At 44.1% G+C, this 21,546-nt stretch overlaps 2 protein-coding genes across 3 annotated transcripts in view; one reads left to right on the forward strand and one right to left on the reverse strand.

The window, feature by feature from the left end:
* The first annotated feature begins 217 nt into the window (after positions 1–217).
* On the forward strand, positions 218–11,989 carry TLR2 (toll like receptor 2). 2 transcript variants are annotated; one of them, XM_028520393.2, is made up of 2 exons: positions 218–430; positions 8,942–11,989. In XM_028520393.2, exon 2 carries the CDS (start codon positions 8,955–8,957, stop codon positions 11,313–11,315), a length of 2,361 nt encoding a protein of 786 aa, XP_028376194.2. In that variant the 5' UTR covers positions 218–430; positions 8,942–8,954; the 3' UTR covers positions 11,316–11,989. The 2 variants fall into 2 exon arrangements, with proteins under 2 accessions (XP_028376194.2, XP_035887814.1); XM_036031921.1 differs by lacking the exon at positions 218–430 and adding an exon at positions 6,064–6,712.
* A 2,861-nt stretch (positions 11,990–14,850) lies between these two features.
* The window catches only part of RNF175 (ring finger protein 175), a 31,316-nt gene continuing 24,620 nt past the window's right edge, over positions 14,851–21,546 (reverse strand). The window contains exons 7-9 of the mRNA XM_028522019.2: positions 20,671–20,804; positions 17,514–17,615; positions 14,851–15,559 (exon numbers count right to left, since the gene is read on the reverse strand). Coding sequence (XP_028377820.1) covers positions 15,439–15,559; positions 17,514–17,615; positions 20,671–20,804 — 357 coding nt within the window. The 3' untranslated portion in view covers positions 14,851–15,438. The remainder of the gene's footprint in view (positions 15,560–17,513; positions 17,616–20,670; positions 20,805–21,546) is intronic.

Consider the following 21,546-nt stretch of genomic DNA (forward strand, 5'->3'; position numbering starts at 1 on the left):
GGGTTGCGAAATCTGCCCCAGTGCTTTGGAAAACCCCACCAGGGGGCTTCTAGCATCTTGGTTCTTTTTCCTGCTCCGCGACCCCCAGCCAGCCCCCAGCGCCGCCCGCAGGTCCCGGCCGGCACCAGCTCAAGGTCGGGGCAGGACCCGAGCACACCGACCCGGCCCTCCTCCTGCTGGTCAGGACCGCGGTCACGGTCTCGGTCACTGTCACCTGACGGAGCCTGCCGGGAAGGGCGGGCGCGGCGGCCGGGCGCAGCCTCCAGGCGCTGGTGCCGAGGTGGGCACGCCTCCCGTGCTGGGCGGGCCCGGCGGCTCCTGGGCCCCCGGGAGCAGGGGACGCCCCACTGCGCGCAATTTCCCCTCACTTTCCTCCTGCGGCCGGCGGGGCCGGTCGCGAGGCACCCGGTGGCGACTCCGTGTCCCCCTGGTACGTCGGGCGTTCTGGTGGGCGCGGGGCAGGGGCGGAGGGGAGACGTGGCTCCCTGATGGGCGCGGGGGAGCGGGTCCCCAGCTTCTCACTCGGCTGCACCTGGGACCCGGGCCAGGCGGCTCAGGTCCGGGCCCGAGAAGTCGGGGGTGCACCGGCCCCCGAGGACCTCACCTTCCCTCGGCCCCACTCTGCACGGCTCCGCGGAGTGAACACGCCAAGTCCGCGCGGAGGTCAGCCCTCCGGAGGGGCAGGGGACACTCGCAAAGGGACGGGGCACGGCAGAGGCTTGGGCGAGCGCCCTTCGGTGACTTGGAGCCACCCGGGAGGTTCCTCTGGCTCCAGGCTGCGGGCAGCCGCGTCCCCCGGGGCCGAGGTGGGCGGTGACCCCGGCCCCGGGCTGGGACTTCCCGGTTCCCCAAAGGCCGCGCTTCTGTGTGCCCTCGCCTCGGCCTCGGCACCGTTTCCTCTGAGCGGGTCGGGGAGGGGAACCACGGAAAAGCTTTCGAGGTTGCACCTGTGCATCCTGCTGGAGGTGTGTCTGCGCGTGCTGGTTACCGCCCGGACCAAGCTGGTCAAGGTTGGGTTTTGGTCACAGGGGCTTAGAAATAGGGACAGTTCAGCATCCTCATTCCCTGACCCGAGCCTGGCCTGTGCTTGGGGATGGTCCTGAAGCTCGCCCTCTCGCGCCCGTCTTCAGTTCCTTCAATCCTTAGAGTATCTGAGTGGTGTCAGACAGGGTGGTATCTAATCAGTTCTGTTTAGAACATAACATAGAGCATTCAGCAGAGACGACTTTTTAAAGTCAGAATGCTTTGACGTTCTCCTTTTAATTTCTTCAACTTCTGCGAATGAGAACTTGTGTTTGGAACTTAGGTGCAAGCCAGGATAGTGTTTTTCCCCGTGGGGGTTAAGGGCGGGGGGGGGGGGGTGGGACGTGGGGAGAGAAGGAGAGAGAGAGAAAATTTAAATCTGAGACGGTACAAATCTTGCAGAAGATCTTATCTGCACTTTACTAATTCAGATCTGGACCAGAAAGCATCTGGTAGGTAGGGTGCCTGACTTGAAATTAGACACCAAAAAAAAAAAAAAAAAGGGAAATGGCAAACATGGTGACTATTTGAAAATGACTTATTCACTAATATTTTAAGTTTCTTCCTGTTTTAAGCACAGAACATTTGCATCTTTTACACCTGTTATAATGTCAGAACTTGACGGCATGTTTTGGAGGTTTCTAAGCTATCAATCTTTTGCATTTATTTATTTATTTTTAAAGATTTTATTTATTTATTTTTGGAGAGGGGGAGGGAGGGAGAAAGAGAGGGAGAGAAGTATCAATGTGTGGTTGCCTCTCACATGGCCCCCACTGGGGACCTGGTCCGCAAACCAGGTATGTACCCTGACTGGGAATCGAACTAGCGACCCTTTGGTTCACAGCCCGCACTCAATCCACTGAGCTACACCAGCCAGGGCTCTTTTGCATTTTTAAAAAGAATTTGGCTTGGCTGGTTAAATATCTTGTTTCGATTAACCTGAATGAGCATGATTTATTATATATTGCATCTTGGGTGTGATTTCCTCATAGGGATCTTTTAGTAAATATAAGTCGTGTTTACTTTTTCCAAATAGTAGGCTTGTTTGTAAAAAAAATATTTTCCCCACGATATCACTTACAATTTCCATTACTTTTTCCTCATACTGAAAAGCCACATCTGAGTTTCTGAGTGCATAATTGGTAGGTACAAAATAGACAGGGGGGTGTGAAGACTAGTATAGGAAATGGAGAAGACAAAGAACTTATATGTATGACCCATGGACATGAACTAAGGGGGGCATTGCTGGAGGGAAGTGGGGTACTGGGTGAGGGGGTCAAGGGGGAAATTTTGGGGCAACTATAATAGCATAATCAATAAGATATACTTAAAAAAAGATAAAGATGAAGTCAAGAGTACATTGTCAAAAAAATTCAAGTTTTCTTCTTGCAGCCTGTTCTTACCAAGTTCTTTTTCATATTGCTAAAAAATATATGTTTGGGGGTACTTCTTTCAATGATAGTCTCAGCATAAAAATCCTCTTTTAATTTTTAAATGTCCAAAAATATCTCTCTTGCCTTTGCTCTTGAATGATCATTTAAATGTGTATAGATGTCTAGGCCAGCAATTTTCAACTGGTGTGCCACAAGAATTTTTAAAACATGCAGTCAGTACCTGACTATTTAGTCAGAGACATTGACCGCTTTCCTTAGATTGCCAAATAAAAAAAATGACAACAGCCAACACAACAATAGCTGTCTGATGTGAATGAAGCAAAATTATACCTATTTTTTGGTGAGATCGGCAAAATATGTGTGTGTGTGTGTGTGTGTGTGTGTGTGTGTGTGTGTATTTGATGTGCTGCAGAATGCTAGTAATTAGTTTACGTGTGCCATGAAATGAAAAGGTTGAAAATTGCTGGTATAAGATGGACAAGTATGTTTTCTCAGCCCTTTGAAGATATTTTATCGTTTTGGGGCTAGGTGAGAAATTTCTTCTTTTTTCCTTCCTTCCTTCCTTCCTTCCTTCCTGCCTTCCTGCCTTCCTGCCTTCCTTCCTTCCATACACATTTGTAATCTGACATTTTTCTTCAATTCTGAAATAGTTTTAGTTGTTGTATCTTTTAATATTTGGATCTGCACTAGCATATATGGCCAGCATGGGGTTCTGGTTTCCTACAGGAGAGTTCTAGTAGGCTGGCTTCCAGCCAGGTTGAGACTCTGGGTCAGAGGGCAGAGATTTTTTTGGTCCCTGTTCCCATAAGGTGCAGCCTTTTCTCTGTGCATGGCTTTATGGAGAGTTCACTTTCAGTGCTGTGCTCTCACTGGGCCATGAGCTTCTTCTCCCCTCCTGCTTCACCCAGACATCATGGCCCTAACCCTAATGTATCTGGTTGTGGTTTCCCCGTGGGCCACAGGGTTTCACTTCCTGCCTATCCTGGATCAACAAATGTTTGCAGCATAACTCACCTCTAATGCCAGGCTGTTTTCTCAGACTTCCGTCCTCTCCTCGGTCTTGGATGAATAATTCCTCACTACCCAGTCTGCTTCCTGAGTTCTTCAAGCTGATGGTTATCATACTTTGTCCACACGCTCATCCCTCGTTTGGACATAACTCCACACAGTCTGACCTGAGTCATCACCTTCCCCTTCCCCCGTGTCTTCCACAGAGATTTCTCTGTCCCAGGGCTGTAACGTATTGAGGAAGTAACTCTGATCTTAAGTGGCACATTGTTTACTGTAGTTTTAGCATCATCAATAATTATTGTTGAAAACTCACCGTGGTATCAGTACCATATAGTATTTGTATGAAATAGCCCAAAATCTATGTTCTTATAAATTTTCTACTAGTGAAAATAGTAGTAGAAAATAGATATATTCAACCTTCAATCTTAGCCAAAAACTAGTATATATTTCTTGAGCTCTGTGCTATGTATTACAAAGTGGAACACATCAAATAATTCTGGTTGCCTGGTACAGTTATACTAAGTATATTTTTTTCAGTAACTGATTAACCAGAATGACAATAGAATAAATATAGTATCAAACAGCAATGACCATCTTATCTTAATTCTGTTGATTTTAGAGGTAGGTACAATACTAGGTCAATAGTCTTTATGGGTTAGTTTCCATTGTCTCCTGTTTCTACTCTCCTCATATGTATTATCCTTTTTTCCTTTATCACCTGGTTGCTTTTTTATTTGCACTGAACATTGTATCTGGGAAATTGTAGACAGGCGTTTGAGGCCTAGGGTGATGCTCCCTTCTCCTGGAGGAACGTTCCCTTTGCTCCGGCAGGTACCCATGAGCACTAATGTTCCAGAAGTCAGGTTACTCCATTTTCGGAGATTAAGACTGTCTGAGCCGTCCAGATAAGTCAAAGCTGTGCTGCAATCTCCATGAGGATTTGTCTTCCCTAGTTCAGCCTTGCTTGTCTCAACGGGACTGTCCCAGGCCTTAATCTTTAACTTCCTGTCCTTCACAGCTGTCCAAAGTGCTGCAGCTGATCAGAGTATGCTTATTGTCCTGAAGGTGTTCAAAGGCAAGATTGAAAGTTTTGGGAGAGAATTGGAAACTATAAAAAAATAACAAAGTGGAAGCAAAAGAGAACCAAATACAAATCATAAAGATGAAAGTTGCAATAACGAAATAAGTTAAAAGCAGTGGATGATGGGTTTGACAGTAGGTGAACACGGCTGAAGAAGGAATAATTAATGAGGAAGCATCTCAGAAGAAAATACCTAGGCTGAAACTTGAAAAACACTAAACTATGGAAAGAACAGAAGAGAAAGTGACCTGGAGGATACAGCTAAACCAAGGAGTAGATGAAAATTTAGTACCTTAAACAGGTATATTAGAAATAAAGAATGGCTGAGAGTTAATGAGAAAATATATACCTCAAGAAACTAGAATCAGAAGAGTGAAATCTAGAAAAAGCAGAAGGAAGGAAACAGTAATATAAAAATAGAAATGAATGAAATAGAAAAATAGAGGATCTATAAAATGAGAAGTTGGTTTCTTTTAGAATGCCAGTAAAATGGTAAATATCTTGCAAGATAATTCAAAAAAGCAGGCACAGATAACTCATGCAAGGACTAATATAGGGCTATTTACTATAGGTCCTGGAGACATTAAAATGGTGAAGATATTTTAGGTAATCGTACTGATAACTTAAAAAAAAACTCCAAACGATAAATTTCTTGAAAAACACAATTTACCAAAACTGAAAGAAGAAGAAGAACATTTGAATAATTGCTTAGCTGTTCAATAGGTCAATTTAATTGACCTATTGAAAACAAGATAAATGAACAAACTATAATGACAAAAACTGCAGGCTTGGAATGTGGCATTAATGAATTCAGCCCAAGGAAAGAAAACTGACAGGGCACATTAGCTTCTGAATGGGGGTGCAGATATTTTAAACAAAATATGAGTAAATAAAATCCAACAACATACAAAAACAATATATCCAGACAAATTGGGGTTTATTCTAAAAATGCAAAATTGTCTTAACACTAAAATTGACTCATGTAATCACCAGTGTTTACTAACAGGGTAAAGGAGGAAATTCTTGTTATTATCTCAATAGATGCAGGAAGAAAAAGAGATTTGATAAATTCAACACTTAGTAATCAAGAAAATTAAATAAAAGTATAAAGATTGGGCCTGGCTGGTGTGGCTCAGTGGATTAAGCACCAATCTGCAAACCAAAGGTTCGATGGTTCGATTCCCATTCGGGGCACATGCTTGGATTGTGGGCCAGGTCAGGTCAGGTCCCCAGCTGGGGGCATGCGAGAGGCAGCCACACGTTAATATCTTTCTCTCCCCCATTCCCCTCTTTCTACAATAAATCAACAACATCTATTTTTTTCTAAACAACTTGCCTTTTTTTAACAGAAAAGATTTAATTTATTTTTAGAGAGGGAAGGGAGGGAGAAAGAGAGAGAGAGAGAAACATCAATGTGTGGTTGCTGGGGGCCGTGGCCTGCAACCCAGGCATGTGCCCTGACTGGGAATCCAACCTGCGACACTTTGGTTCGAAGCCCGCGCTCAATCCACTTAGCTACGCCAGCCAGGGCTTAATAAACAACATCTTTTTAAAAAACTATAAGGATTGTAAAAAAGAACTAGGATCATTATATCTGGGTGATGTGATTGTCTATCTAGAAATTTAAAAAAATCTACAAACTGTGGAATTACTAAGTTAGTTCATCAAGGTGGCTCAATGCAAAGTAAATATATAAAATTTAACTAAACTTATACATATGGATGTATATGTCACATTTCAATACATAATACCTTTTTCAAAACTCACAAGTATCAAATGCTTGGGAATGTATCTCACAAAATATGTCCCAGGCCTCTATGCAGAAACCCATAAAATGTTACCATGATAAATTAAAGAAATCTTAAATAAGTGGAAGGATATGCCATGTTCAAGGATTGGGAGATTTAAGATTGTAATGATGTCAACAATTCCCAAATTGGTCTACAGATTCATGGCATTGTCAATTAAAATAAGAAGGTTTTGCTTTTGAAACGGATACGCTGACTATGTGGTTTAGAAGGATATGCAAAGGACCCAGACTAACCAAGACTCACCTGAAGAAGATAAGGAGGAAGGACTTACTCTCTTGGATATTAAGATATATTTAATGTAGTGTGTTACCGGTACAAGGACAGACAAAGATCAGAACAGAACGCACTGAAACAGACCCCCCCACCCCCAGAACATGTGGCCGTTGGCAAAGGTAATATTATTGATTGTTTTCCCAGAATGATCTTTTAAAAAATGGCGCTGGCTCAATTGGAAAAGAAGAGTAATCCTGTCTGCTTCCTCAAATATGAATTCCAGGTAGACTGTAGGCCTTAAAGTGAAAGGCAAAACAGTAAAGATTTTAGGAAATAATAATGAGTATCTTTGTGATAATGTAAGAAAGAATTTTTAAACACATCACAAAAATCACTATTAAAAAACAATAGAAAATGTAAGTACATGCGTTTATTAGAAGATTCCACTAAGAAAGTGAAAAGGCAACTCACAGAGTGGAAGAAGGTATTTTTAACACACCTATCTTCCATTTCCAGAGCACATAAAGAGCCCCTATAACTTAATAACTGTAATAGTAACAGTCCTGTGCCATGTAACATTTCAGTCAGACCACACGGTGGACCAACAATGGACCACACACACAATGGTGGTCCCATAAAGTTATAATGGAGCTGAAAAATTCCTATCACCGAGTGACGTGGCAGCCGTTGTAATGTCACAGTGCAACACATTACTCCCGTGTTTGCGGTGATGCCGGTGTAAACAGACCTACTGCGCTGCCAGCCACACAGAAGTACAGCACACACAGTTATGGGTAGTGCATAATTTAGTGATGACAGTGATGATAACAAACGACTATGTTCCTGGTTTAGGCGTTGATATTTACTATACTATGCTTTTTATCGTTATTTTAGAGTGCACTCTTTCTATTGATATTTGAAAAGGTTGCTGTGAAACAGTATGCTGTGTTATCCCAGCAGCAGCCTCATACATTTCGTGTTTACCCCCTCTCTGGATTACATCATTTTCTCTTATGCATGATGTCATCTCGTGTTGTTTTGTGCAGCAACATGCTGTACAGACTTGCACCCTGGGAGCAGCAGGCCACACCATGCAGCCTGGGTGTGTAGTGAGCTCGTGTATTTTTTTAAAAAAGATTTTATTTACTTATTTTTTTAGACATAGGAGAAGGGAGGGAGAAAGAGAAGGGAGAGAAACATCAATGTGTGGTTGCCTCTTGCATGCCCCCCACTAGGGATGTGGCCTGCAACCCAGGCATGTGCCCTGGCTGGGAATTGAACTGGTGACCCTTCGGTTCACAGGCTGGTGCTCAATCCACTGAGTCACACCAGCTAGGGCCCAAATATGTATTAATGTTAGTCATCTTTTAATTTTCTGTGCCTGTAAGTTACATAGCCTAGACCTTTATAATCTTTCAGATTCTATGGGAACCTAGGAAGGTGGGAAATTGATTTTAACCTTGAAAAGTTTTGTTCTTGGAGTTAAATTTTTTAAAAAATCAGTGCAGTGAATTCAGTGATCAGACACAGACAGAGGGGCGCAGACACGTGGAATGAGAAAGCTGAACAGAGCTCGAGGAGGACTGGGCAGAGAGAAAGTGTCGGCTTCACCGGTGGAAAGTGTGCCGACAGCTTTCTTTCCCCTACGTTGGTCTGAACCGCCCATCCGGAGGCAAGCACTACTTTCTGTCTTGATTCTCTGCAGGAAGGGAAAGGTCTCGTGGTCTGACTGTCCCTTAGCACAGCACACCACTTTGTTCTGACTAGTGTTCCCAGCGTCCTTCCTGCCTGCTAGGAGAAGCTGCCAGACAGCATTGACAAAGAATGGGTCCTTTTTTTCTTTTGGTCAACCAGCATGCATTCCTGGAACTGCGTTCTGTGAATAGTTGTCCAATAGGAGCTGTGGTTTGGTTCTGAGGTCTCTAACTCACTGGGGACCGCAGGCAGGGAAGAGGCACGCTTAAATATAAGAAGGCTTGAAGTGCAGGAGCAGGTGATTATAAACTGGTATGGTAAAGTTTAGCCCCTTTTCTTAGGCTGCTTGCTTGTTCATCCTTCCATTCATTCATTTACTCATTCTTTCCACCCGTGTTGATTGAGCCCTGCTCTGTACTCCCAGACGGTATCGCGCTTTTAAGTCATTGCACAGTGGCAGTGTATGTCTGTGAGTGCTGCTGAATGTGTCAGGGAATTCATTCATTTATCCTTACATTAATTAATTAATTAATGTTACATTAATGTTACATTAATTAATTAAATAGCTGGTTGCCTCTCGGCTATTTCCCGGTAGCTCTGGTGTGCAGGTGTGTGTGCGCGTGCACATGACACTTGACAAAACGTTTCTCGAGGACTGGAATCGCAATATGCCGTCAAACATAACCACTCACTTGAGCCTCTTTTATTTGTAGGTTGAATCACAGGATGATGTCACGTGTTTTGTGGACAGTGTGGCTCTTGGGGGCCGTAATCAGCCTGTCCAAGGAAGGGGCTACTGGTCAGGCTTCTTCTCTGACTTGTGACCCCACTGGTGCCTGTGACGGCCGCTCCAGATTTTTAAGGTCCATCCCCACAGGGCTCACGGCCACTGTGAAAAGCCTTGACCTGTCCGACAACATGATCACCTATGTCAGCAACGGTGACCTGCGGATGTGTGTGAACCTCAAGGCTCTGAGGCTGGGGTCCAACAACATTAACACCATAGAGGAAGATTCCTTTTGGTCCCTGGGGAGTCTTGAACACTTGGACTTATCCTGCAATCGCTTATCTACTTTATCGTCCTCCTGGTTCAAGCCCCTCGCTGCCCTGAAATTTTTAAACTTACTGGGAAATCCTTATAAAACACTTGGGAAAACATCTCTTTTTTCTCATCTCACCAATTTGCGAACCTTGAGGGTAGGAAATAGTGCCAACTTCACTGAAATTCAGGAAAAGGATTTTGTGGGGCTCACTTTTCTTGAGGAACTTGAGATCGACGCTTCCAGTCTCCAGAGGTATGGGCCCCAGAGTCTGAAGTCCATTCAGAACGTCAGCCATCTGGTCCTTCACATGAAGCAGCCTGTTTTCCTGCTGGAGATTTTCGTGGACCTTTTAAGTTCCTTGGAACATTTGGAACTGATAGATACTCGCTTGAACACTTTCCATTTTTCAAAAGTATCCATCGATGAAACTAAGACATTTATTAAAAAGTTTACATTCAGAAATGTGGAAATCACTGACCCTGGTTTTCAAGAACTTGTGAAACTGTTATATTATGTTTCTGGAATGTTAGATGTGGAGTTTGATAACTGTATCTATAGAGGAGTTGGTGATTTTGATATATCCGTTCTGGACCCAGTTAAAGGTCTAAGTAACGTAGAGACATTAATAATACGAAGGTTGCACATTCCAGATTTTTACTTATTTTATGATCTGAGTAATATATATGCATTTATAGGAAAAGTGAAAAGAATCACAATAGAAAATAGCAAGGTTTTTCTGGTTCCTTGTTCACTTTCACAACATTTAAAATCATTAGAATATTTGGATCTTAATGAGAATTTACTGGTTGAAGACTTACTGAGAAACTCAGCCTGTGAGAATGCCTGGCCCTCCCTGCAAACCTTAATTTTAAGGCAAAACCATCTGACATCATTGGAGAAAACTGGAGAAATTTTGCTTAATCTGAAAAATCTGACTAACCTTGACATCAGTAAGAATAATTTCCATCCTATACCTCACACTTGTCAGTGGCCAGAGAAGATGAAATATTTGAACTTATCTAGCACAAAAATCCACAGTTTAACTGACTGCATTCCTCAGACCCTGGAAATTTTAGATATTAGCAATAACAACCTCAATTCATTTTCTTTGACAATGCCACAACTCAAAGAACTTTATATTTCTGGAAACAAGTTGAAGACTCTTCCAGATGCCTCCTTCTTACCCATGTTACTAGTCATGAGAATCAGCAGAAATACGATAAATACTTTCTCCAAGGAACAACTGGATTCTTTTCAAAACCTGAAGACTTTGGAAGCTGGCGGCAACAATTTCATTTGCACCTGTGAATTCTTGTCGTTCACTCGGGAGCGGCGGGCACTGGCCCAGCTCCTCACTGACTGGCCCGAGAATTACCTGTGTGATTCTCCATCCCACGTGCGGGGCCAGCGGGTTCAGGACACCCGTCTCTCGGTGACTGAGTGCCACAGGGTGGCTGTGGTGTCTGCCGTGTGCTGTGTCCTTTTCCTGTTGATCCTGCTCATGGGGGCCTTGTGCCACCATCTCCATGGACTGTGGTACATGAAGATGATGTGGGCCTGGCTCCAGGCCAAGAGGAAGCCCAAGAGAGCCCCGCAGAGGGACGTCTGTTATGACGCCTTTGTGTCCTACAGTGAGCGGGACTCCCACTGGGTGGAGAACCTCATGGTCCAGCAGCTGGAGCACTTCAACCCTCCCTTTCAGTTGTGCCTTCATAAGCGGGACTTTATTCCCGGCAAATGGATTATCGACAATATCATCGACTCCATCGAAAAGAGCCACAAGACCATCTTTGTGCTTTCCGAAAACTTCGTGAAGAGTGAGTGGTGCAAGTACGAGCTGGACTTCTCCCACTTCCGTCTCTTCGATGAGAACAACGATGCCGCCATCCTCATTCTGCTGGAGCCCATCGAGAAGAAGGCCATCCCGCAGCGTTTCTGTAAGCTGCGGAAGATCATGAACACCAAGACCTACCTGGAGTGGCCTGCGGATGAGGCTCAGCAGGAAGGGTTTTGGTGCAATTTGAGAGCGGCTATCAAGTCCTAGGTTCCTGCGTGAAAGGCCAGTCCTGGTCTGGGGGCGGTCTTTCTGTCACTAATTATCACTAAGTCCATTCTGACACAAGTATGTGGAAGCCACATGAGGACTTGCTTACTAAAGATACTAAAACTGTTCAATTTTTATCTAGAGTGCTATTTTATACCAAGTGCTACCAGACTGAAAAAAAAAAAGGTTTTGTTTGTTCTTTATCGTGGAGACAATCATGATCTAAGGCCATTTTTGATATCTGAATTATCTTTTAGCAAATGGTTTCGTTCTTTAGGAAATGTACAAATGAACAGACTTCAAGTGGACGTGCAGTTGTCTCGCCGCCAGCAGACTCACCCGTGTCTGGGGAGGGCATCTGCCGTCCCACCTGGCTGTCTCCTCTGTGCTGCTACTCTTGTGACCAAATGGGCAAAAACTGGGGTCACTCAGCCCCAGTATTGCTGTTCCTAGAAAAAAGTGTTGTGTGTCCCCATTGAACTTTACGGGATACAAAATGCCTAAAAAAGAGTGTGTTTTCACGTAAACTAAGCCTATCTGGGTGTTTGATAGGTTTCTCTAGCTGTAATGGCTTGAATGCGGATAACCAACATGAGACACAGTAAATTATGTTTTTCAATGAAAATCAAACTAATAAGTAAATAAAATACTCAGTTCAGAAGAATTTGAAAGAAGCCTTTCATGTTCCTGACTCCTTTTCCTCCATCCCTGAACGATGTGTCTAGTTACTCTGGCGCTCACTCCCTGCCTTCTAGTCTGCCGCCCCTGCATCTGGTGCTTTCTTCTTTGAAAAGCCTTGACCGTGATTCTAAAAAGGCCTTCCTCTCTTTTTTTGCTCCTGAAAAATAGTCCCCATGAGCTAAATAAATTTTTAAACAAGTATAAACCTAGAGATTCCTCACAAAGATATTTGATACACAATAATTTAAAAGATAGACAATACTTCCATCTTAATTTTTCTAACCTAGATTTAATAATACATTCAATTTAATGCAATTGATGCTATTTATGGACTTGGTGCAATTTTCTTAAGCTGGGAACCATGTGTGAAAGGAAGTGAACTTCCTCTGACCTTCCTCAGTTTCAGCCGGAACTGGGTTTGTGTGGTTAATTGGGCTCCAGAGTCAAGAAAGTCCTGGGTTAGTAGGCAAGTTACTTAACCTGGCCCAAAATGTTTTCCTGTCCTGAAAACAGGGATAATGATATTGAAACCATGGGGTATGGTGCAGATATTAACATACAGTAACGTAACCACACCACTGAGCACATGCCCCTTGGTTGCTGTTCCCTTTGGAGGAGTGAGGAGGGCAAGCCTATGGGAACGGGAACCACAGGGTGACAGGGACCCTGTGGTAGCTGTTACTGTTTTCCAGGAAGCAATTCATCTCTTTATGTATTATTGTTTGTAAATGGATATTTTTTCTGTAGTGGGTACTGGCAGGGGTATAAGGGATCCTGTTGTTTGCAGAAAAATATCCCAAGTGCATAAGAGGCTTTAGTCTTCGGGACGCTCACATAATGTTTCTGCCCGCTCATACGAGCTCCTGGGAGAGTGTTAGGGAGGAGACGGTAGCCAGCCTAAGAAAAAAAAATTGGCAAAGTTCAGGGGAGGGAAACTGGAGGGGATGCCACAGAAGCCGAGCATGAAAATGGACTTTTTGCTTTAGTTCTCTATTTTCTACATTAAACCCAATGCTAATTATCATGAGAACTAGACACATGTAGCATGGACTTGATCTGTTAGATTGAACTGCAGTAATTTACACAGCAATAGAAATAATTTCGTAGTTAATTGATAGATTCAAAGTAATAGTTTTAAAATGATCTTTATGTTTCTCACTGAAAATGTTAAACATGTTCACTGTAGAAATTTTGTAAAAGAGATAAGATTATGTAAAAGAAAGTAAGAATCAGCTCTTATCTTTTTACCTTTGAATAACCACTGATAACTATATAGTATGTAGGTCTCCAATATTTTATATATATATATATTACTTCAAAAAACTGGGATTCAAATATTTTAAATATTTAAACTGCATAAAAATAGCATCTTTATTTTTCCTGAGATTGTTTAGCTATTATTATCTAACATCTTTCTGAATTCTGAGGGTTATTCAGAATTTCAGCAAATGTATACTGGCTTACTTGCCTGGGGTTCCAAAGGTTCTGAGAGCACCCTGGCCAGGTAACTCTGTTGGTTAGAGCATCACCCCATACACACCAAGGTTGCAGGTTCAATCCCTGGACAGGGCACATACAAGAATCACCCAGTGAGTGTGCATGGATGGGTGAATGATGGGTCAATGTTTCTCTCTTTCTCTCTGAAATCAATAAATTAAAAAAAATTTAAAGAAAAAAGTCTGATAGCTACGCTCTTAGAAATAAGACAAAAACAAAATAAACAGGCTCTGTAGTAAAAGCCACCCTCATGCAGCTGTCCACTTGTGGTAAGTGGCAAACACATCTGAGATCAATTTAAGAGCTCCTTCTTTTCCAGAAGAAAAACTAATTCTTAGTGTTAATCCAGCTGTGAGCTCTTTTATTTGTCAATAGACCATAAAATCAAGAATCTTGTTTTATCTCCTTAACCCTTGCACATGCCTGGTGTGTAATAATTATTGAATTGTTGAAATGTTTGCTGAGTAGAGCCTGGCTGGTGTGGCTCAGTGGATTGAGTGTTGGCCTGCGAACACAAGGGTCACTGGTTCAATTCCCAGTCAGGGCACGTGCCTGGGTTGTGGGCCAGGTTCCCAGTAGGTGTCATATGAGAGGGAAGTACACATTGATGTTTCTATCCTTCTCTTTCTTTCTCCTTTCTCCTCTCTCTAAAAATAAATCCACCTTAAAAAATGTTTGCTGAGTAGAGAAATAAATCGGAGTTAAGTCTCCATGTAATCTGGATGGTGAACCAATCATGACGCTGAAGGACTGAGCAGCTTCACGAAGGAAAAGTACCAACAGGGAGAAATCTTAGTGTGAGTTTTCCTCATTAAAACTATAATGGAACTTTGAATAGCATTACACTGACAGTGCGTGAGTTTTCTTCTTCTACTTCATATGAATGTAATACCTTTAAATATGGCAGAGTAGATGCCTGGTGTTGGCTGTTTAACAAATGGCCAGTACTTTCAACCAAGTTGATTTGGGGGATTCTGCCACATCATTCGTGGGTTAATTCTTTCTGAGTGGTTCTTTCCTATTCTGTTAAGTTTGGTCCCTCCTGCAAAAGGATTATTTTTAGTATTCAGCAAGTATTGACTGAGTGCCTACTACATACCAGGTGCTGCTCCAAGTGCTGGAGATACACTAGGAGGAGAAAACAGATACAGTTCTCTGCCTCCATGGAGGGAAAGACAAACAATGAATAATAAACAAATCTATGATATGGTTGCAGGTATTGGTAAGCGCTAGGAAGAAAATGAAAGCAGAGGACAGCCACAGAGTGACCCCGTGTGAGTGTGTGTGTGTGCAGAGTGGCACACAAGGAGAGAGTGAGTCTGTCCACTTCAGGGCAGCCCCTGGACGGGTCAGGAAACCGGGCATCACTCCGGCGCCTTGAGTGGGCTGTGGCACCTAGTGCTACGGGCGGGGTTAGTCCTGTCTCTGTGGGAGGGCTTTGCGGTGCCAAAGTGGCTCCGTGGTCACAAGCACAAAGTGTAGAAAAGGCCAGATTCTTAAACCGCAGATGACTTAACACCTCTGCTGACTTTTCTGAAGATGTTGAACTGACCAGAAGGTATTCGTTATGGCTAAATGTTCTCTGTGAGAAGCACTTTGCAAACCTGTGAAATGCCTTACAGATGACATCGACATCACCCAACTTAGAGGCAAGGTGTCCATGGAGGTTTGTAGTAAATGTGTCGCATGCATGGATTAGAAAACACTTGTAATGGGAAAGACGCGAAGCACGCTTCTCTTGTTTATTCTGTTAATTCAGTTCTTTCCCTCCTTTCCACATAGACAAACTGCCTTATGTAGACCGCCAAATTGTATTCAATTCTCTGAACTCTTGGAATCATCTTTAAATTAAAAAGAAAAAGAATGTTGATAGTTAATGTAGGATCAAGGACTTCTCAAAACATTTCAATGTGTAACGCATTGCCTCTGGGGTAAGTCTGCTACATTATTCCAGCCCCAGTGAATAGTGAATGCCTTGCACGATTCCTATCACCATGGGTTGCCAGGCCACCAGGTAACGCAGCCAGTCCAGCATTTGTCCGTACAATATGTGTGTGCGCTCCCAGCTAAATCTCAGTTAAGGAGGTTGTCCTATACATACATGGCCAAGTGGCAGAAACACTTGTAAATATTGTTTGAAAATATAACAAGCAGTGTCATGGGCAGGCATTTCCTTCCTTGTTAATTCTCTGTGTTCATTTAAAAGCCCCTTACATGATTTTTATGGCATTTGGCTCTCATAGTTATTTATATTGCATCTAATTTTTAAAAATAAAACTTGATACTAAAATCCGAAACTACAGCACAGGAATAAAAGGCAAGGGTCATATACTAAAAGAAAGAGGAAGAGGGGAGTGACTACGTTGGAAAGCCAAGGATAAGGGAGCTGTTATAACTGAGCAAAACAGCTCTGGGCTTTCCTGCAGTCAGCTCACCAGAGGAAACTCACGGGATATTCAAAAGAAAAGCCTGCGTTCACAGGTAAGACGTACCGTTTCCTGGTGTCTTTGCTAAACTGTGGAAGGGGGCTTAATACACAGCATCTCTGAGAGGAACGTTGCAGGCGTAAGGGCCGTTTTTCCCATGCAGCTGTTTCTTCTGAGCCTCAGAAGGAGCCCATGTAATATCCAAAAGCTTACTCTCTCAAGACTATATAAAGAAACCAATGGTTCTTTGCTCTCTAAATGATCATTAAAGGTGACATTTATGATCACATTATGACCAGTTTTATAATGAAGATTTATGAACTTTAGTTTTATATGTGATTCACCAAAAACGGTCTGGGCTCTGTCTCCTCCTAAGAGAATGGAAATTCAAGGGGAGCAGAGGACCAGGAGGGAGGAAGGGGCACCGCACACCCTTGGCCTTGGTCGTGCTGAGTTGTGGGGACTCCCCGGGTGGAGCTCGTGGCTGCAGACTGTGTTCCCTAGATACGGCCTGGCTCTGAGGCCCAAAGACCCATCACCGTGCCTCCTCTGCTCCCTAACTTGAAAGTCTGTCTTTGATTTGCAGACCTCAGAGGTGGGGGAAGGGGCATGTAAAGACTGTGCACGGAGGGTTGGTGAGGAGCGGGAACGAGGGAAGTATTTCCTTTAGCACTGCACGATGTAGGTGACTGATACTGGGAAAGTATAGAAAGACTGTCTCTTTGGAGAAGAGAGGGTACTTGGTGCTTCTGTGTAAAGGGGGATATATTTTAGTCCCATTTATCACCCCCCACCCCAGAAGAGACACAGACACACACACACACACACACACACACACACACACACTGTGGTCTAGAGCCAGTGGGGCTGAGGACTAACTCTTTGTAGTCAGCTCGGAGTGGGGTCATTACCTCCCTGTGCCTTAGCGAGATTTGGGTTTATTCAGATAGGGATCCTGGGGTCTGTAAAAGTCCTAGATGCTGCCGTAAGCTGGCCAAGCCTGCACGGTCCTTGTTTCCTCCCAATATTATTATCACTAGGCTTTAGCCTAAGAAGAGATGAGGGCATGGCAAGGAATTTAAAAAGCCTAAATCTAGGGGGAAAGCCCTACTTGTTAATGGAAATAATAAAATTTGGTACACCTTAAAAATACCTTTCTATACTTTAGTGCACATTTGGGGCTTTTAAAATTTAAATTCCAGGCTATCTGTCTGCCCAGTCACCCAACCCATCACCCACCTGTTACTTATCATTCATCCATCTGTTTATGTATGTATGTATGTATCTATTCTGTATATTTACCTATCTTTTGCAATGTCCCATCACATTTCCACGAAAGCCCACACAGTGGCACATGTGGAAAATAAAGAGCAGAATGTCTCTTTTTGGTACGTGAGCACCTAACCAGAAGAGTACTAGGCACAGGGGAGAAAAGAGAGAAGCCAGTGGGTCGTCTCGATGAACTGGGCGATTAGGAAAACAAGCAAGTTTCCTGCTGTGACTACAGTGAGGCCAGTGAAAGTTTATACTGAAGAATGCTTCCCCGGAAACATTTCAGATAATATTTTATAACTTTTTTTTTAAAAAAGGATACGGGTTACTGATCATCCTCTTCAAGTCAACCTTCTCTTTGCAGTAAGGGCAAGTCTGCTTTTTACCCACAATACACCAGCCTCGGATGCAGAATTCGTGAAAGCTTCGGCATCTTGTTAGGGAAGCTTCTGGAAATGAAAGGCAAGGTTGGCTCCATGAGGACACCGCGGATATGGTCCCATCTGTAGGGTGGAGTAGTGCAGGGCGAGAGGAGGGCTGTCAGTCACAACCTGACTGTGGGCATCACTTTTTTAGGCAGATTCCGGAGGACAGTGGACCCCCCGACCCCTGCCGAGGACCGTGAGCTTGGAGTCAGAGCTGCAGTAGCTCTATGACCCTGAAGAGTCTACCAAGCTTCTTGGCCTCACTCGTTCTTGCCTCACCTGATCCTTGAGAGAATTAAATTAGATGAAGGATGTGAAAGTGCTTTTTTACAGTAATATTGAATGTAAATGCATCATTTTATTTCCCTACCGTGCTCACTGTGCATTGCTCATGCATCTCCCACAGCATTTCACTCCTCTGCTTCTGCACACCACTCACCATCTACCATGTAACCAGACTCATCTTAGGCACTTAGATGAATTTACATTATTTGTGGTCAGGAACTTACAAATATTTCCATTAGCTTCTTATGTTTTTTTCTCAGCTTTTTAAATTACTGATAAGGAGCCAGTTGTTTTTAATAGACTATAAACCTAGGCATTTGCAAATTCACCTGTATACATCTCCTTATCTAGAAAGTCTGACCCTTCGCCTCCAAGGTTGAGAGTAACCTCTGTGCTTCCCAGATCACAGGGACTTACTCTCACTACAACACGTACCACACCGTATCATGACTTTCTGCCCTCTGTGTGTCTCTCCTGGGCCACATGTCTCATTTCTCTCTGTCCTCAGCACCTTAGGCAGTGCCTAAGTGCCTGTGCATTGAGTAAATATTTGGATGAATTACTCAAAGCCAGTTACTTTTGCAAATATATTTTCCCAGGCTTCACAGCATTGTAGACTTGGGAAAAATGATTATAATAGATCAATCCTATTCATTTATTAGTTTCTACAGTCATTGGTCCCAACGTGGCTTTGTGGACCAAGACCTCCCGATTTTCTGACTGGCCTGTCTGATACGCATGTGAGAGGCAGTGATGCAGAAGGCCCCTCGCTCCCCAGCAAAGGGAGGACTGTGGAGGTGTAGACAAGTCAAGGCCACGTGAGCAGTTCCTCAATGACAGAGAAGTGTGCGACAGAGAGCTTCCACTATTTTATGTTCTTAGTATAGGGGTTACTTTTGCAATATGCTTAGGTCAACATAAAGTATGGTATTGTAACAAAGGTTTTGAACCAAAACTCACTTGGCCTTTCATTCAAAAGGTCTGGAGCCAGCATTGAAACATCCACCTCCTCTTTAACACTCTCCTTCATCTGCAGAATCTCCATGCTGGTTCGCTACAGAGCTGTACTCAGCTCTCTGCCTCTGCCTTGTTAATATGACTCATGCTAAAATTGGCCATTAGCAGTACTCCCTGCGAAGCAAGTTTAAAGATAACTACATTTTGGATTCCATAGGCACGCATGTACAATGGTCCCTAAGGGCTTTTAAAGGTGGAGAGAGGAAATATTTCCACTCACAAAAGGCAACAGGGGCTATGTTCCAACACTTGAAAAGTAAATCATATTTAAAACTAGGGCCAGGCTTGGAAAATTTCGACTAAGAATGATGGTTTTTTGGGAAGGGTATCACATTGAAAAACCACCATAGATTTCCATATGGGATATCGTTGTTTCTTACCCTAACATGTAAAGGCTAAAATGTTGGAGTAAAGGTTCCTGTTACATTTCCAATGCATTGGGTCCAGTTTCTTACTCTTGGGGTTGAGTAAGTACAGCCTGTCCGGATTAAACGGAAGTGAATCATGAGCACTGCACACCCCAGGGTGTTCCTGACTGAGATAGGTGGCTTCGAGGCAAGAGACAGGTGGTTTGAGCACCTTATAATGCCAGAGCTTTGCCCGGAGTGTATAGTAACATTGTAAAATGGAATTACACTATAAAATAAAGTAGCGTGTATGTAGGAAAGAACTGTTGGCCAGGCCAGACCCAGCTTTGGTATCCAGAGTGACATGCTGCCCCGCTCAGGGTTTCGACCCCAGCGTCGTTTTACTGAGGTTCCCCTCCGTGGTTGCTGAGGTCCCCAGAGAGTGCTGGTTCCCAGGCCCTGCCTGCCTGGTCCCTAACACCCGAAGATCCTTCCATCAGCAGGTGGCTATTTGGGGCGGACAGCAGAGCCAATTGGTGCAAGGACTAGGCGCTCACATTTTGGTCCCTCCTTTTGTAACGTGGGGTGCCCCGCTGCCTGTGGCATTATCCTGTATGCCTGCCCCCATCACCCTTGATGACACAAGCAGGTTCCCAGGGTTATCTGAAGGCAAAACACATTTTGTTGTTCTTGGTCCCGGGAGACTCGGACCCGGAGCTCCACCTGGACAGTCCCGAGCTGCTCCCAGCCTCTGAAATGTTACTCTTTTCTCACCCCCAAGCCCCTGCTCTCTCTCTGGTCCTTCTTGGCTGTCTGTTCACTTGTGGTGTCGCCAGCTTTCCCAGCCAGCATCCTGTACAGATGCTGCAGCCTTCCTGTCCCTGTGGCATTAAGATTCCTTTTTTTTTAAATGGATTTTTTAAAAGATTTTATTCATCCATTTTGAGGGAGGGAAGGGGGGAGAGAGAGGGGGAGAGAGAGAGAGAGAGACATCAATGTGCGGTTGCTGGGGGTTATGGCCTGCAACCCAGGAATGTACCCTGGCTGGGAATTGAACCTGGGACACTTTAGTTCCCAGCCTGCGCTCAATCCACTGAGCTACGCCAGCCAGAGCCAAGATTCCTTTTTCACAAAGGAAACTGCTGCAGGAGGAGGTTTACCCTAAATTAGCAGTTCATATTCAGCAGGGATGATCAGGACGTCTCAGAAAGAAAGACAGGCAGCAGCAGAAAGGCCTGGGACCCAAGCCAGGCAGAGGAGAGGGGAGAGGAAGAGGAGCGGCAGGAGGGAAGGTGATGAGACAGTCTCTCCTAACTTGCCGTGTCCGTACTCCACACAGGTTACTTGAAATCTGCCTCCCGATATTGCTTCCTAAAGACCGAATGGTTTCCCATGAAAAGGATACATGTGATTGCAGGAAAGCTGGTAGGTGTCTTCAATGAGCCCTTCCTCACCGAGCTCCACGATGGTCTTCTGCCCACAGACGGCACAGATGCTGTCGGCCAAGCTCCGCGTGGGCATCCCACTGACGCTGTAGAACTGTGGGGGGAAATGCACAGAGCCACACTGAGGAGGAGAGCACGGGCCCTTCTCTGAGCACGGGGAAGACACTGCCAGGCCTCGGGTCCTTACTGCTTCTTTGTTGCTTTAGAACTGGAAACTTTTTCCCATAGGAACGATGCAGCAGTGGGGGTGAGGTTTCCAGGCAAAAACCCACAGAACCCCAAATGGACCCCAAATGCATTGCTAAATGTAACCTCAAATCTAATCTTCTGGCCAAGCAATCCTTCAAGAGGAACAGTTTTTATCCAGGGATTTATAGCTCAGAACTGCCCAGGAAGCTTTCCGGGCTTACCGAGCCAGAGACTGGCCCTGCTTTTTAATCTCCTGGAGATTCTGATTCACGGCTCTGGAGTAAACGCAGGCATCTACGTGTTTTAATTCCCAGGTGATCTGAGTGCACACACACACACACACACACGTGTGCTGTCAATTCAAGTCGTCGGTGGCTGTGCTAAAGTCTGCGGGCAGTGCGTTTATACACAGGGTCTGGCACAAATAACACCCCTTGTTTATTACAGAATCTTTTATTACAAAATCATCATAAGCATGCAACTCTGTAACGTACCAATATCACACTGAAGCACACCATACGGCATTTTAAGTGAGATGTTCAAATTAAAACTAGAAATTACTGTACCCACATTATTGCCTTACTTCTGCCAGACCCTCTACTTAGTAGTGAAAGTGAAGGTGACAGAGGTAAATCTCTTCTTCCTGG

The sequence above is a fragment of the Phyllostomus discolor genome, chromosome 8 (genome assembly GCF_004126475.2).
Source record: "Phyllostomus discolor isolate MPI-MPIP mPhyDis1 chromosome 8, mPhyDis1.pri.v3, whole genome shotgun sequence".
In the NCBI taxonomy this organism is placed as follows: domain Eukaryota; kingdom Metazoa; phylum Chordata; class Mammalia; order Chiroptera; family Phyllostomidae; genus Phyllostomus; species Phyllostomus discolor.

Bases quoted from the DNA above. Each gene is read 5' to 3' on its own strand.
- TLR2 (XM_028520393.2), top strand. From the start codon at position 8,955: ATGATGTCACGTGTTTTGTGGACAGTGTGGCTCTTGGGGGCCGTAATC.